The 17,395-nt window shown below is 40.5% G+C and overlaps 1 protein-coding gene across 1 annotated transcript in view; it reads left to right on the top strand.

The window, feature by feature from the left end:
* The window catches only part of COL4A2 (collagen type IV alpha 2 chain), a 320,821-nt gene that overhangs the window by 57,428 nt on the left and 245,998 nt on the right, over positions 1 to 17,395 (top strand). Inside the window, exon 4 of the mRNA XM_077297013.1 lies at positions 8,514 to 8,594. Within this exon, the coding sequence (XP_077153128.1) occupies positions 8,514 to 8,594 (81 nt within the window). The remainder of the gene's footprint in view (positions 1 to 8,513; positions 8,595 to 17,395) is intronic.

The raw sequence follows: 17,395 nt of genomic DNA, 5'->3' as shown, positions 1-17,395 counted from the left end.
GAGGCTCTCCAAACGCGACATGGTGTCCGCTAAGGATTGGAGCTAAGTTTTCATTCAAAAAATCAAATGGTGCTCCTTCCTTTCCGAGCCCTGCTGTGCGCCCAAACAGTGGTTCCCTCCCCCCCACATATGGGGTTTCAGCGTACTCAGGACAAATTGGACAACAACTTTTAGGGTCCACTTTCTCCTTTTACCCTTGGGAAATAAAAAATTGTTGCTAAAAATAATTTTTGTGACTAAAAAGTTAAATGTTCATTTTTTCCTTCCATTTTGCTTCTGCTGCTGTGAAACACCTGAAGGGTTAATAAACTTCTTGAATGTGGTTTTGAGCACCTTGAGGGGTTCAGTTTTTAGAATGATGTCACTTTTTCAGCCATATATACTGTAAATTGAGTCAAAAAATGAATGGAAAAAAAATGAAAAGCAAGATAATTCTTATTGTTGGCATACAGGCAGACAATTGTGTCTGTGGATTTTTAGTGTGGATTTTCTAATGGTCAAGACCTCTACAATGTGGATACACAGCCGTGCTGTGTGCTTTACATTTCAGAGGTTTCACACTGGGAGTCTCATATAGAATACATATACAATGATCTTGATTAGTTTATGAATTGTGCAGTCCCCATGCAGCTATTTATTTAAACATTTGAGGTTTTCCTTTAGTTCAGCTATTTCAAAACAAACAGAAAGTGTCAAGATCAAGTGTAAGTTTCAACAGCATAAATATGATTTCCATGCTCGGTCAACATGACCTGGCCCATCTTGTCTGGTCTTTTTGTAGAAAGGTACAATAATGAGTGTCTGCAGGCAACAATGAAGCCTGGTGGAGTTTCCTTAAACAGGATCAATTGAGCCCTCAGTGCTGTCACATATCATACAGTACCATCAGTGAGGCATCGGATTGGCTCAAAATCCGCCAGCCTACATCCACAAAAGGTCTGTGATTAGTTCACCAAGATGTTTGAAACAACCAATTTACTGAGTTTCTTAAAACACCATATGCCAATGAACCTATAAAAATTGATGCTTTGATGCTGTTTTGAAGGCAAAGGAAGGTCACACCAAATATTGATTGGATTCTGATTTCTCTTTACTTCATTCACTTTGCATTTTGTTAGTTCCTAAAAATCAACTAATAACACTTGTATTTTTGAAAGCATTATTAGTTTGCAAGTTTTTTTTCCATACCTGCCTAAAACGTTTGCACAATACTGTATATATACTAGGTATTTTTCTATCTAGATGAAATTAGTGAGATTAGGAATCACCTAATGTGTATGGGCATGTTAACTAGCCCCCAACATCTATTGTCACTGAAAACAAGGATTATGCATAGTAAAATCCAGCATGTCCATTTCTTTGTTCTTCGGGGACATAATAAGTCTCTGTCAGTTGTTTATATACTCTCTAATACACAACCCGCCTTACAAATTATCAATCAGTAAAAATAATCACTTTATTAATGAGACACCTGGAATAAAAACTGTCTAAACAGTCATGTTAGGCCGGCGTCACACTAGCGAGTTTTACGGACGTATGAGCGCAGAAAAAACGTCCGTAAAATGCGCATAACACACGGCCCAATGATTCTCTATGGCCCAGATCCTATCAGCCGTATTTTACAGATCCGTGTTATACGGTCTTCTACGGCCGTAGAAAATCGCATCATGCTGCGTTTGTCACCGTATTGCGCAAAAAAAATCGCCAATGAAAGTCTATGGGGGCGAGAAAAATACGGATTACACACGGACCAGAAGTGTGACTTGCGAGAAATATGCAGCGGTGTTAGAGAGAAAAGCCGGCAATTCATTGCGGTGTACAGTAAAATCACACTGACAGAATAGAATAGGTAGAATAAATGTCTACACATAGAATAGTGTAATAATTTCTATCTACCAGCTAACACGGTACCAAGATATATATCTTTCCTGTACACATAGAATAGGTATATATATATATATATATATATATATATATATTTGTCAGTGAGACACATATATATATATATATATATATATATATATATATATATATATTTATATTTCATACAGCGCTAGATATCATAAAAGACGGTAATTCAATTGCCGGCTTTTCATTTCTCCTTCACAAACCCGACATGATATGAGACATGGTTTACATACAGTAAACCATCTCATATCCTTTTTTTTTTGCATATTCCACACTACTAATGTTAGTAGTGTGTATGTGCAAAATTTGGGCGCTGTAGCTGGTAAAATAAAGGGTTAAATGGAGGAAAAAATTGGTGTGGGCTCCCGCACAATTTTCTCCGCCACAGCGGTAAAGCCAGTGACTGAGGGCAGATGGAAGATGCGCCTATTCTGGCACTTGGCCACTCTCTTCCCACTCCTGTGTAGCGGTGGGATATGGGGTAATGAAGGGTTAATGTCACCTTGCCATTGTAAGGTGACATTAAGCCAGATTAATAATGGAGAGGCGTTAATTATGACACATATCCATTATTAATACAATAGTATGAAATGGTTAAGAAAACACACACACATTATTACAAAGTACTTTAATGAAATAAAGACACATGTTGTTGTAATATTTTATTAGACTCTTAATCCACCTGAAGACCCTTGTCACCTGAAACAAAGTTAAAAAAACAAACAACAATATTCCATACCTTCCGTCGTTCTGTCCCACGTTGTAAATCCATCTGAATGGGTTAACTAATTTTACAAGCAGAAGCCTGTTAATGCAGCCGCCCCTGCCTGTAAAAACCCTGGGAATGAATGGATTGCAGGGGAATGACCTGTAGTTACCTTGAGTTGCGGTGATGCGCCCTCTGCTGGATGTCCTGGAACTGGAGCCTGGGAATTTTCCTGAAGGTCCTCTATGGTTACTATGCAGAAGCATCGCTGACCCCCGATCATGTGACTGGAAGCGGTAGATAAATGCCGCTGTCTGCTTTTGACAGCGGCATTTGACTAGTTAATAGCGGCGGGTGAATCAAGATTTCACCCGTCGCTACTGCGGGCACATGTCAGCTGTTCAAAACAGCTGACATGTCCCGGCTTTGATGCAGGCTCACCGCCGGAGCCCTGCATCAAAGAGGGGAATCTGACCTCGGACGTACTATCCTGTCTGAAGTCAGAAAGGGGTTAAAGGGAATCTGTCACCTCATATTTCGTATATAAACTGAAGCCACCGCCATCAAGGGCTTATCTACAGCATTCTGTAATGCTGTAGATAAGCCCCCGATGTAACCTGAAAGATAAGAAAAACAGGTTATATTATACTCACCCAGGGGCGTTACCGCTGTGGTCCGGTCCGATGGGCGTCGCAGTCTGGTCCGGCACCTCCCATCTTCATACGATCACCTCCTCTTCTTGTCTTCTTGCCGTGGCTCCGGCGCAGGCGTACTTTGTCTGCCATGTTGAGGGCAGAGCAAAGTACTGCAGTGTGCAGGTGCTGGGCCTCTCTGACCTTTCCCGGTGCCTGCGCACTGCAGTACTTTGCTCTGCCCTCAACAGGACAGACAAAGTATGCCTGCGCCGGAGCCGCAGCAGGAAGCAAAGAAGAGGACGTCATCGTAAGAAGATGGGAGGCGCTGGACCCGGACCTGCGACACCCATTGGACCGGACCGCAGCGGGACCGCCCCTGGGTGAGTATAATATAACCTGTTTTTCTCATCTTTCAGGTTACATCGGGGCTTATCTACAGCATTGCAGAATGCTGTAGATAAGCCCTTGATGGCGGTGGCCGCAGTTTATATATGAAATATGAGGTGACAGATTCCCTTTAAGCAGGTATTTGTCAAGCATGTTTGTTGCTTGCTCCATGATGGGGAAGCGCTCTCAAAATAAACAAAGCATGAGGGCTTAATAAAATGGATGTGAAAGATGTGTCAGCTGACATCATTTGGAGAAACGTAGAGGAAGCTAAATATTTATGTGTTTCTATCTTATTGTACAAGTTGTTTGTACAAAGATAACCGCATTCTTGGTTCCTATGCAGGACCACAAATCTCATGTTGGAGAAACCTCTTAATACATCAGCTTTTCTTTGCTTAGAACAATAGCTGTAATTTATTCACTCACATAATTCTACATTTCAGGCTAATTATCCTTGAAAAGCAAAATATTCAGTTGCTGTGATCTCATAGAAATCCTTTAGAATGCTGTAGATAAGCCCCTGATGCCGGTGGCCTTCGCTTATAGGCGGATTTTGGGGTGACAGATTTCCTTTAAGGGAGTCTATCACCCTCAAAACGCTAATGAAACTTTTACATACTTCTAAAATGGACTTAGCACGTAAAAAATCATATCTGCAGTAAAAATTATTTTATTACTTATATAAATGAGGGGTTTTTAGTGCACACTTGTCATGTCCAATGCCTCAGTGTTCCATTCATCCCTTTCAATTAGGCAGCTCCGCACTTGCGGGAGTGCACTCACTCCCTCTCCTGTCAACATTGCCTCCCGCTATTGTGTAATCCTGTGTGCAGTGAATGTCAGCTGTTAACAGGAGTGAACCTGCACTGACACTGTATGTGTTTTATTTGTTTTTTTATTGTATTGTTGAGTACAGCGCTCCAGCAGTCCCATTCCGGATGTGGCTACAGAGCCCTATTCTCGTGATTACAAAGCTTTTATCTTAAGATCGCTCGGAGTCCCAACTCCAGTCCACAGCAGTCTTCAGGTTATTCCCTATCTTATCCTTATTTTTTTTAAGAATAAACCTTTAAAGGTGTAGTTTTATGGGCTTGTAAAGAGAATATGGTTGTAGTTTGTTTTAGTTTTCATTACACTAGAGAATCTTTACCTGCTGTAGTCCTGGTTTGCATTGTGGTAGCTACTTTTTTTAACCCCTTAGTGACAGAACCAATTTGCAGCTTAAAGGGAACCTGTCACACACCCCCCCCCCCAGGGCCTATTTAAGTAATATAGCCACCTTCAACAGCACTAAGGCTGCATTCTGTGAAGGTGGCTCTTATGTTTATTATCCCTAGGAACGCTGAAATAATGACTTTTATAAATTTCCCGCCATACCTCTATTGAGTCAGGGAGGTATGTTTTATCCCCCTAACTCAACCGCCTCTCACCCATCCATCATCCCACTCTGTCCTCCGTGCGCTGCCTCTTCTCTTTCTCCTGACGTCACCGGCACCTGCGCTCTGCAATGAGTTATCGGCGCTACCTGTGAATGGATATCAGGTGCCTGCGCCTTCGTGTAGCGGAGGCCCTAGATCCCGCCCCGCAGTGTGTTATGATGTATTCACACTGCGGGGCTGGGAATCTTTTGCATCAGCCCACTTTTTTTTTAGTAATTTTTAAAGTGTAAAAGATGAAAATATACTGTATATACAGTATATATATATATATATATATATATATATATATATATATATATATAGTCTAAAATACAAAGGAAATGTGTCATCTTTAACATTAGGCTTTTTAGAAATCATTTCATCTTCAACTTGCTTAATTGTTCACAATAACAGTAATTTTAACCAGGGGTGTCCAAACGTTTACATGCCCCTGTATATATACACTCACCGGCCACTTTATTAGGTACACCATGCTAGTAACGGGTTGGACCCCCTTTTGCCTTCAGAACTGCCTCAATTCTTCATGGCATAGATTCAACAAGGTGCTGGAAGCATTCCTCAGAGATTTTGGTCCATATTGACATGATGGCATCACACAGTTGCCGCAGATTTGTCGGCTGCACATCCCAAAGATGCTCCATACAAGGCAGGATGGATCCATGCTTTCATGTTGTTTACGCCAAATTCTGACCCTACCATCCGAATGTCGCAGCAGAAATCGAGACTCATCAGACCAAGCAACGTTTTTCCAATCTTCTACTGTCCAATTTTGATGAGCTTGTACAAATTGTAGCCTCAGTTTCCTGTTCTTAGCTGAAAGGAGTGGTACCCGGTGTGGTCTTCTGCTGCTGTAGCCCATCTGCCTCAAAGTTCGACGCACTGTGCATGCAGAGATGCTCTTAGGCCTACCTTGGTTGTAACAGGTGGCGATTTGAGTCACTGTTGCCTTTCTATCAGCTCGAACCAGTCTGCCCATTCTCCTCTGACCTCTGGCATCAACAAGGCATTTCCGCCCACAGAACTGCCGCTCACTGGATTTTTTTTCTTTTTCGGACCATTCTCTGTAAACCCTAGAGATGGTTGTGCGTGAAAATCCCAGTAGATCAGCAGTTTCTGAAATACTCAGACCAGCCCTTCTGGCACCAACAACCATGCCACGTTCAAAGGCACTCAAATCACCTTTCTTCCCCATACTGATGCTCGGTTTGAACTGCAGGAGATTGTCTTGACCATGTCTACATGCCTAAATGCACTGAGTTGCCGCCATGTGATTGGCTGATTAGAAATTAAGTGTTAACAAGAAGTTGGACAGGTGTACCTAATAAAGTGGCCAGTGAGTGTATATATATATATATATATATATATATATATATATATATATATAAATTATAGAAAGATTGTAATCTTTCTGTGTAAGTGTACTTTAACCATGGACATCCACTAAGAATGCTTAGTCCCAGGAATTACGTTAGTCAATATGGTAAAAAAAAATTAGATGATCTCATCTACAGGAATTTCCTAACATTTTTCAATTTTTAAAATAAAAGACTTGTTTTACTGGATATGGTTTTTTTAGACAGTTCCTGGCACATTATAAGTGCATGATATTAAGACAAAATGTACTCTCCTCCCACCAAGACAGTGAAAATTACAGTTTATGTGCCTTAAAGATATAATATTTTGTTCTTTGAATTCATGCATTGTATTTCAAGTAAGCAAAAGACAATGGACCATTCTTACATACAAGAATCAATAGGCACGCTTTGTTCTTTCTATATATATACTACTGTGTAGTGGTTTACCCATCGTTTACATAGAACCTTAAGTAGAACCTCAGCAATAAAAAAGAATATAAGAAAGAGAGACTAATTGTATGTCTTAATTTCACCTATCAACATAAAGTATTATCTCCAAACACAATATATTGGTCGGTGAGTGTATAAGGAGATAAACATGCTGTCCATGTTCCCTCTTGAGGTCTTGTTGTCATGTGTAATTTGTATTGTGACATTCGTTATTAGTGATGGATTGTATTTGGCCCTACAATAGGGAGAGTTAGAGTTAATAGCTGGGACTAGCCCAAAGTGGGAGGTTCTAAAGTGAAGAGACAGACAGTTTCCTGTCAGGACAACTGATGGGGCCCAGTGTGCAACAGAAGCAGACCTAAGGTCTGACTAGTCAGCAAAGCTGCTTGACGTGGGTGTCCCTGACGTGAGGCAGTGGACGGTGAGAACAAAGAGTAGAGAAAGAAGAAGTGACAGAAGGACAGAGTGATGCACTATTGACGAATCCTGGGACAGGACGCCTAAAATTACGGCACCAAGTTTTCTAGATAGAGAGGTAATGGGCCAGGTTGGAAAGGGAAATGTGAGACGAGGAGAGGGACCCTGGCTGTAGTTCCAAGGTGTAGTTCAGGCAGGTATATTATTCTCTGAAGCATTCCGAACTTTCAGAGAAAATCTAATTTAAGGATCTGAAGACCATAGCTGCTCCTGATCAGCTTTTCTCAGCACTTCTAAAGGCAATTGGTAGGTCTCTTGCTATGGAAGAGACATGTCAATCATCTGCAGTGGAGCTAAGAGAAGATGTCCAGGGAAAAGTATACTTTCTCTGAAATGCACTTCAGAGAAAAATATATCTGCCTGCAATTGTTCATCCAGGCTCTGATTCCTCATGCTACATGCAGTTTGGGCAGCATGAACTAGGTGTCAGGTTCTCTTTAATCAATTTCAGTATGGGTTATAGTATGATGAGGCATGGGTTACTACAGGCTTTTGCTGCTTTCCTGGTGAGTTACGGACATCAAGTTGAGAGAAAGATAGAGAGCTAATTAGATAGATAATAGTTTAGAGAGGTAAAGAATTTAGAGATGAAATACGGTAATTGTCTAGTAGCTCTATGTTTACAGCAGCATTGACACTGATTAAGCAAAAGGCTCCCTTTTATGATGATGAAGTACTGCAATGTAAAGACAATGACTGCAGCTTCTTTTTTTCTGTAAGCGGGTAGACAATATGGTCAACACGGAAAGGGATTGTCCAATAGAGGAAAACGCCTGCTCCGTTCACAAGTAAAAGGGCAGCTGAAGCCTGTGATTGGCTGTAGAAATCAGGTGACTAGAAGGGCATGTCAGAAAAAAAATCTAATGATGTGCTCTTCAAGTTACCTGACCAGTGCAGCCAGTCACAACCTGCAGCAGTTTTCTGTAGTAAAGAATATAGTTTTAGAGTAGGGTGTCATAAAAGCTCCTGTAGGTGTCCTAATACCTTTGTCCTTATAGTGTATGACCTCAACCAACCTAATAGTCATTTTTCCATGTGCAGTGTTCTTTAGTCATATCTAGAACATAATTGAAGATCAATTAAATACATATATGCTTAACAGAGCAATCATTAAAAAATGTATATTCACCTTTCCCCTGTATTTTGTTCTTAGGGTGGCAAGTCATACACCGGACCCTGTGGTGGACGAGATTGCAGTGGAGGATGCCAGTGTTATCCAGAAAAAGGCAGCCGTGTAAGCTATAATATATTGCTATTTTATTTGCATTTGTTATAGTAAGTGGCAGAATTTCTGCAGATTCACTCTAAAGTGAATCTGCCACATCTACACCGTCTTAAGCATTATTACTTATGCTTTGTCTGTACAATGAAATTTCTTTATGTGTAACAAAGACTATTCTTTGGTTTCTTGGCTAAATTATGATGTGAAAATTTGGGGTAGATGAAGGAGACCTTGCCATATTAGGCTTTTTTATATTAGTATTCTTCTATGAATAAAACAAATTATACATTAGGCATCAAAGTAAATTAGCTCAGTCAAGCTTTACATCTAATGTTTTTTTCTAGTTATAGACAATAAAAATTACTTGACAAGACAGATACAAAAACATCAAGTTGTAGACCTTGGTAAAATTTAACAGAACTTTACCCACTACTGGAGGCTCTTTATCAGGCATTTTTGCTTAGGGTACAATTAGACTAGTCAACAACCGGAAGTTTACTACCCTGTTTAGACAGGCCGACCGTGCTTCCATACACACAGAGTGATCATTAGAGGGAACCTGTCACATTCTATAATGCTATTAACTTGCAGATACAGGGTTAATCTACAAGTTAATAGCAATAGGAAGGTGCCCAAGGGCAATACTGGAAGTGCGGCAACCTGAAGAAAATGAACTTTATTCCGCTTAGCTGCTGGCTTTGTCATAAAGGTGTGTCAGCTCAGCTACAGTCACTGTGGTGGCCGTAAGTACACCTCAGCACTGCAGGAACTGCTGCCTCCCCGACACACCTATGTGACTGAAAGCCAGCAGTTCCCCTCGAGGAATAAAATTACTTTTCTCTCATATGCCACACTTTCAGTGCAATGGCCGGGTAGCTTCCTAAAAGTATTAACCTGCAGATTAACCCTATAGCTGCAGGTTAAAAGCATTATCTGACATGACAGTTTTCCTTTAACACAGGGGTGGGGAGTCTTTTTTCTGCCAAGGGACATATGGATATTTATACTATCCTTCGGGGGCCGTACAAACTCCGCCCACAAAGTACATCCTGACTCTGGCACTGGTTTCAGGACGTAATCTTTCATTGCATGCCCTTCAGTGTTCAGTAGTGGACACTGTGTCTGTGTGCTAACAGAGCAAAAAGAAATTAATGAGCTTGTTGTAATCAAAATACAGCTCCCTGCCAAAGAATGCGGTCTCTGAGAATCTGCTCGGGAGCCTGATAAAAGGTCATCGAGGGCCGTAAATGTCCCTGGGGCTTGATGTTCCCCACCCCTGCTTTAGCAATAGACCCTTTGCTCTATTTACCCTTTTTTTTATTTTTTTTTATATTTTTAAACACTTTTTTTTTAATTTTGGCATGCTTCAATAGCATCCATAGGAGGCTAAAAGCATGCACTACACGATCGCCTCTGCTACATAGAGGTGAAGTACAGATCACCTCTATGTAGCAGAAATCCAGGTGTACTTTGAACGCTGACCACAGGGTGGCGCTCAAAGCAATCGGCCATCAACAACCATAGAGGTCTCAAGGAGACCTCTGGTTGTTATGGCAATGCACCGCTGACCCCCGATCATGTGACGGGGTCAGCGGTGCGAGCACTTCCGGCCGCGCGGCTGGGAGCGCTAGCTAAATGCCGCTGTCAGCGCTTGACGGCGGCATTTAACTAGTTAATGGGCGCGGGCGAATCGCGATTCCGCTCGCGCTCATTGCGCGCACATGTCAGCTGTACAAAACAGCTGACATGTCGTGGCTTTGAGGTGGGCTCAGCGCCGGAGCCCACCTCAAAGCGGGGGTTCTGCCAGCTGACGTACTATTCCGTCAGCTGGCAGAAAGGGGTTAAACTACTACACAAGTACCAACATGAGTACATGGACACAGTACTTAGTACAGTGATCAATTGGAATGTCACGTCAGCCCCTACCATATACATTTATATAGCTGGAACCTACAACTCCCAATATCACACTGAACCATGGTAATGAGATGCTTGGAGTTTTTGTTAACAGCGATCATCTGACTTTGGACAATACAGGAACCACAGCATTGATTCGATGCAGTCAGTAACATTATTAAACATTTAAAGAGTAACTTAACCTTTGGGAGATTTTTTTATATGTTTTGTCCCTTTTATCATAAGCAGATAAGTGGGGGTCCGGGTCATAATACCCTACCAGTGTCTCAAATGTTTCCTTTGCTGAATAATGGAAAAATTACATTGCACTACAATAATTCACAGCAAGTGATGAATCACCAACAAAATGTTAGTGCTTTTGCTGTAGTTAACATAATTTTCAAAACGTCCAACAAACTTTGTATATAATATGTATATAAACCCTTAAAGCATTTGTGAGAGTGCAAAAATATACGACTGATAGTGATGGGCAAACGTGCTCGGATAAGATGTTATCCAAACATGCTCGGGTGCTATCTGATTGTCTTCGGCATGCTCCAATAACATGATCGAGGCTCTGCACCTGCATGTCTCGCTGCTGTTAGGCTAGTTTCACACTAGCGTTCCCTGCGCCGACCGCAACAAAATGCAAAATGTTGCATTCCACGCAGTTCAGCGCAGCGTCGAAACTATGCATGCACAGGCATCCGCATACATCCGCATGGTCTGCATGCCCAATGTTAAATATAGGGTAGGCAGGACGCATGCAGAAGTAGGCGGAGCTGAAGGAAGAGGTGCGGCAGTGGGCAGGGCTTAACAGAGGAAGAAGGCTGCCATCCGCAGCCGTGCCGAATGCTAGTGTGAACCCAGCCTAAGACAGCTGCCACACATGCAGAGATTGCCTAACAAACAGGCAATCCCTGCATGTGTTGAGACAGTCCAACAGCTGTGAGAAATGCAGTCACAGGGACTTGAACATGTTATTGGAGCACGCTGAAGACAGTCAGATAGCACCCGAGCATGATCGCATAACACCTTATCCCAGCACGTTCACTCATCACTAATAACTAACAGAAAAGGAAAAATCTTAAAGGTTACTGAATATTTAATTTAGTGACAAAACAGAAACATAGAGCCTTGAGAGTGCATATAACATCCACACATTCTAGAATTATATTGCAATTGTGCTCAAAAGTTTTCATACCCCAGCAGAATGTTTGCTTTCTTGGCCTATTTTTCAGAGAATATGAATGACAACACCAAAACTTTTTCTCCACTCTTGATTAGTGGTTGGATGAAGCCATTTATTGTCAAACTACTGTGTTTTCTCTTTTTAAATCATAATGACAACCCAAAACATCTAAATGACCCTGATCAAAAGTTCACATACTCCATTTCTTAATACCGTGTATTGCCCCCTCTAACATCAATGACAGCTTGAAGTCTTTTGTGGTAATTGTAGATGAGGGTCTTTATTTTCTCAGATGGTAAAGCTGACCACTCTTCTTGGCAAAAAGCCTCCAGTTCCTGTAAATTCCTGGGTTGTCTAGCATGAACTACGCGATTGAGATCTCCCCAGAGTGGCTCAATGATATTGAGGTCAGGAGACTGAGATGGCCACTCCAGAACCTTCACTTTGTTCTGCTGTAGCCAATGACAGGTTGACTTGGCCTTGTGTTTTGGATCGTTGTCATGTTGGAACATCCAAGTACGCCCTATGCGCAGCTCCCGGGCTGATGAGTGCAAATTTGCCACCAGTATTTGCTGATAACGTGCTGCATTCATCTTTCCTTCAACTTTGACCATGTTTCATGTGCCTTTGTAGCTCGCACATCCCTAAAACATCAGCGATCCACCTTCGAGCTTTGCAGTAGGAATGGTGTTCCTTTCATCATAGGCCTTGTTGACCTCTCTTCAAATGTAACGTTTATGGTTGTGGCCATAAAGTTCAATTTTGGTCTCATCACTCCAAATTACCTTGTTCCAGAAGTTTTGAGGCTTGTCTCTGTGCTGTTTTGCATATTGTAGGCGAGATACTTTGTGGCATTTACACAGTAATGGCTTTCTTCTGGCGACTCGTCCAAGCAGCCCATTTTTCTTCAAGTGCCTCTTTATTGTGCATCTCGAAACAGCAACACCACTAGTTTTCAGAGAGTCCTGTATTTCAGCTGATGTTATTTGTAGGTTTTTCTTTGCATCCTGAACAAGTTTCCTGACAGTTGTGGATTAAATTTTTGTTGGTCTCCCTGACTGTGGTCTTGTTTTTACAGAGCTCCTGATTTTCCATTTGTTAATCACAGTTTGAACACTGCTGATTGGCATTATCAATTCCTTGGATATATATTTGTATCCCTTTCCAGTTTTATGCAGTTCAACTACCTTTTTCCGTAAATTCGTTGACAATTTTTTGGCTTTCTCCATGACTCACAATCCAGAATTGTCAGTGGCTGGATGAAAGATGCAAGAGTCTGTCTGGATCCCAGAAATTCACTCAACTTTTATGCACACACACTGATTACAAGCAAACAGGTCACAGGTAAGGATGTTACCTTTAGTAGTCATTCATACCTATTTGTGTCAACTTCTGTGCATGTTATCAGGCCAAAATCACCAGGGTTTGTGAACTTTTGATCAGGGTCATTTGGATGTTTTGGGCTGTCATTATGATTTTAAAAGAGAAAACACAGTAGTTTGACAATAAATGGCTTCACCCAACCACTAATTATGAGTGGAGATAACGTTTTGGTGTTATCATTCATATTCTCTGAAAAAAGGTCACGGAATAAAACATTCTGCCTGGGTATGTAAACTTTTGAGAACAACTGTATATTCTATATAGATTTTGATGTATAATTACAATCAAGTATTTTAAATTATTTTCACTCATCTGTATATTTTTGAAGACTTGTGTATGGAAGAACACTGAAAAAATCAGAAGGGCAAGCATTGAAGTATTCCATTAACTGTCCAATTTGGTCCCGGAGCATGACCGTCGGTGAACATTATATTACTTGTGCAGCCATTCTTGACCTGGATGACCCAAAAATTTTAATACTCCTCATTTTATTGAAACATTCCTAAACCCCCTACACTTTGACAACTTTAATGTTTTTCCCTATTTTTAGCTAGTTGATCTATTGCTTGAGCCATCTACTATCAGTTCCATAGTCTAACCAATTCCAAATTCTTTTATGACATGGCGAGAAGGCAATGAAACAAATGTTTCAATATTGTGTTATAGCATCTTGTGTTGTAGAAGCCTCATGTTATCTGTCATATGTAGATTTATTCGTATGAGTCTATATATCGATATCTAACACCTCTGCACACAGATCATACATATTGTTCTGTCAATTTCTCTTTTACAAGTTAAAATAGCCTATTGTATACTTTTTTCATAAATTTATTAAGACATCCCATCCTGAGTAAGTAGTGACAGTTTAAAATGTATGGTATGTTGGATTATTTTTAGCTCTCTAGCTGATTATATTAGTACCAGCTCTACAGCAGCACTATCACCAAAACCTGTGCATAGATGCTAAAGAAAATTAGCAACTTCCACATGAATTACATTTTTCAAACTGTATCTAAAAGTTTTTGTCCATGTTTTTCTTCAGGAGTGCACTTCTCCCCAGCCTTGCCAGGAGGCAATGCACTCTCGATGACTAACAGATAGAATCATAGAATATTAGAGTTGGAAGAGGCCTCCAGGGTCATCTGTCCATTCGCCTCACAAACCAGTAACATGGTTATGTCGCTGCCCAAAGTATGTCCTCTCCAGTGCTTAGGCAGCTTTAGAGCCTGTGAAGCTCTATAGGAAAGAACTTGTAAGTGCTGCGCTCCTTGCCTAGGAAATTGGTCAGCGGTGGCTGGTAACCTAGACAATGAACGTAAACTATAAAAGAATTCTAACCATTTCTGAGACTAGAGATGGTCTTTTAGAAGAGGACGGTAGCAAGTGTGTTTGATTTTACAAGTGGTTTGCGATTTTACAAACAATTGAGACAACCCCTTTAAATATTCAGATTATTACAGTGAACTTGTCAGCAGGATTTTGCCAAGTAAACTACAGACACTGTCAGGTTGGCAGTGTTAAAGTGATACCTGGGGCGAAGAAATCTGTCTTGTGGTTCTAGTGTAATCAGTGTTAGAAGTTTTCAGTTAATGATATGCTTGCGCTCCAGGGTGGGACTGTAAGCAGAGTGTTATCTCCTGCTCTAAGCCAGAGAAACCAAGTAGAGACCTGCCCACAGGCTGCCCCGACGCACAAACATGTTCCTCATTATAGAGACAAACTGTTTGTTTAACAATGCCAATCTGATAGTGTCTGTAGTTCACTTAGCAAAATCCTGCTGACAGGCTCCCTTTAATAATATAAATTTAAATACACGTACATTATATATATTATATTCAGTATCCATTATTATATGTCCAATATTTCACAAATGGAACGGAATCATAGAATAATAAAATCAATTCCTCATAGTTTCACCATCTCTACTTGCTGTCAGTTCGTGGATACAGTATTTACATGAAAACACTACTGCTGGTAGCAGCCACCAGGAGGATGGGGCATTGCCATGATGCAGCAGGAAGCCACACGGACCTGCAGTTTTTAAATTGACTACTAACATTCTTTCTCACATTATGAAAAAAGGGACATGGACCGCACATCCAAATATTTTACATTGCTCTACTGCTGCTAAGCAATTGTGATGCAATCAGTGTTTTTTAGATGTAGCATATTGCATTGTATATTGACAGGAAGCCACTAATCGGTGTTGTGGGCGGAGTTAGACTAGGCACCAGTCCGGCTGATAAAACATTTATTGTATTGAAACAACAGTACACAGCATAAAAAGTGACACATCGCAGAAATTAGTGTCTCAGCCCCTATCTCATGCTGCCATCCATTTACATAGCAAAAACGTGCTGAAAGATTCTCTTTTAAGTGCTAATTTTTACGTTCTTTACTAATTGTCTCCCATGATTCTTTGGGTGCTTGTTTTTAGGCTGCTCTGCATTATCACTCTGTGAGCCATGCCCCCTTTGTCAAGACCATAAAAATTAGCGCTAAAAAGGCCCATATCTCTGGAGCCATATGGAGCAGAGGGAATAAAATGAAAGCAAAATCTGGTCTCTATGAACCTGGGACCTCTTTAAAGGGAGACACATACAAGGAATTCTTTGGCTCCTCACAAATGCTGACTTTGTCCTGTTAGCAGAAATTTATAGCCGTTTACTTCTGATAATATACAAACATTTAAGAACTAAAAATTCCTGCTTGACATATTATGACATTAATGAAACATCACAAGTTGAATGCCATTGATGTCATATTGTTCCACGCTATCCCACTCACTCAGCTAAGCACGGTAATAAGTTCTGACGGATTACAGTACTCCAAGTCAGTTGTTTGCATGCTTTTCAGTGTTTATTCATCTATTCAGTGTTCCCTAAGAAAAGGTTATTTCAGGGAAATGCTTACATTAAATTTGCTGTATAATGATGTGATAGTATAAATCTTACTGTGCTTTTTATGTATGACTTAACAAATTGCCTGTTGTACTTATGTAGTGACTGTCTTAATGGGCTACCTACTTTTAGAATTCAGCTGGTCAGCAATCAGCTGGACGTTCCACATGAAGCTCACTGAAATGAATGTGGGGCCATGAAATTCACAGCCACATTGAGTTCTCCAAAGAGGGAGTCACTATTTCTGGCCCTTTTGGTTTGTAGAGGTGAATTCCCAGAAGGGATGTAACAATACCACATATGTGTATATTTTTTTAATGGGTGATAGGGCGGTTAATTGAGATTTTATATTTTTTTGTATATTTTTAAAACAATTTTTTTAACCTTTCACTCTATTTGTTAGTCCCCTTAGGAGATTGGAACCTGCAATCATCCAATCATTATATCCAATATAGTCTCAGGTTAGGAAGGGACATATGCTTCAAATATTATTGAAATATATAATTTTAATTGAAAATTCATGTTTTAAAAAATGTCTTAAAAATAAGCAGGGATTGCCTAATTCAAACATATAGAGATCGTGCACAGATATCCATATATAAATAGCTGGAAATGTGCTCCTAAATCAATTCAAATGAAAAGACATCAATAATATTTAAGCTAAAGTGCAAGTGCCAGTGTAAACCAGGAAACGTGTTTCAGCCTAAAATGTAATATGATCAGGGATCATTATGGATGTGATGTATTAGGCTAAAGTGCAATGCCAATGTAAACCAAGGACTATATTTCAGCCTTAAGCTGAGTGTAATCAGAGATCACCGTGGATGTAATTATCAATGTCTGATTATTAGTTAGATGTGAATTTACTTACGGCTGTAAAGACTCTAAAAGGAAAGGGTCTGCATGTCCCGTAGCTAGCACTCCCTGCCGCCGTTTCGCCACGCTTCTTCCAGGTGTCTCTTTAAATCCCAAAATGCAAATATGCCACGTGTAGAAGATATTCAAGTATCCAGGGAAATGTCGGCGCATGCAGCTTTAGCTGGTCTCTCGTTGATAGTATAGTTACTTCCAGTTTCCATGCGTTGGAACGCAAGCATGGAACGTTTGGCAGTTTTAAGTAGCAGGACCAGAAGTTGCTGAGGACCGCTGATGCGCTCAACCCTGGAAAAGGGTGTTATAGGCAATAGTATATATGTCTCTCACAGTGGTGAACAGTGTTCAAATGGGGCGGAACAAGTTTGTATTTTAAAGCCAAAACATAATGTGTGTAGTGTGAAATAGTATTAAATATCTAGTGTGGATAAGATTATATTATACAGTTACAATCTTATTATCTGATACAAATGTTATTATGATGTGTGTAATATATATATATAAAGTGCGATGTCAAGTGCCATGATGTATCGAGTCCAAATAGCTAAAAAGGTGGCGTAGTACCAGGT

The sequence above is a fragment of the Ranitomeya variabilis genome, chromosome 3, assembly GCF_051348905.1.
Source record: "Ranitomeya variabilis isolate aRanVar5 chromosome 3, aRanVar5.hap1, whole genome shotgun sequence".
Classification (NCBI taxonomy): domain Eukaryota; kingdom Metazoa; phylum Chordata; class Amphibia; order Anura; family Dendrobatidae; genus Ranitomeya; species Ranitomeya variabilis.
This window is presented reverse-complemented; position numbering and strand designations above follow the sequence as displayed.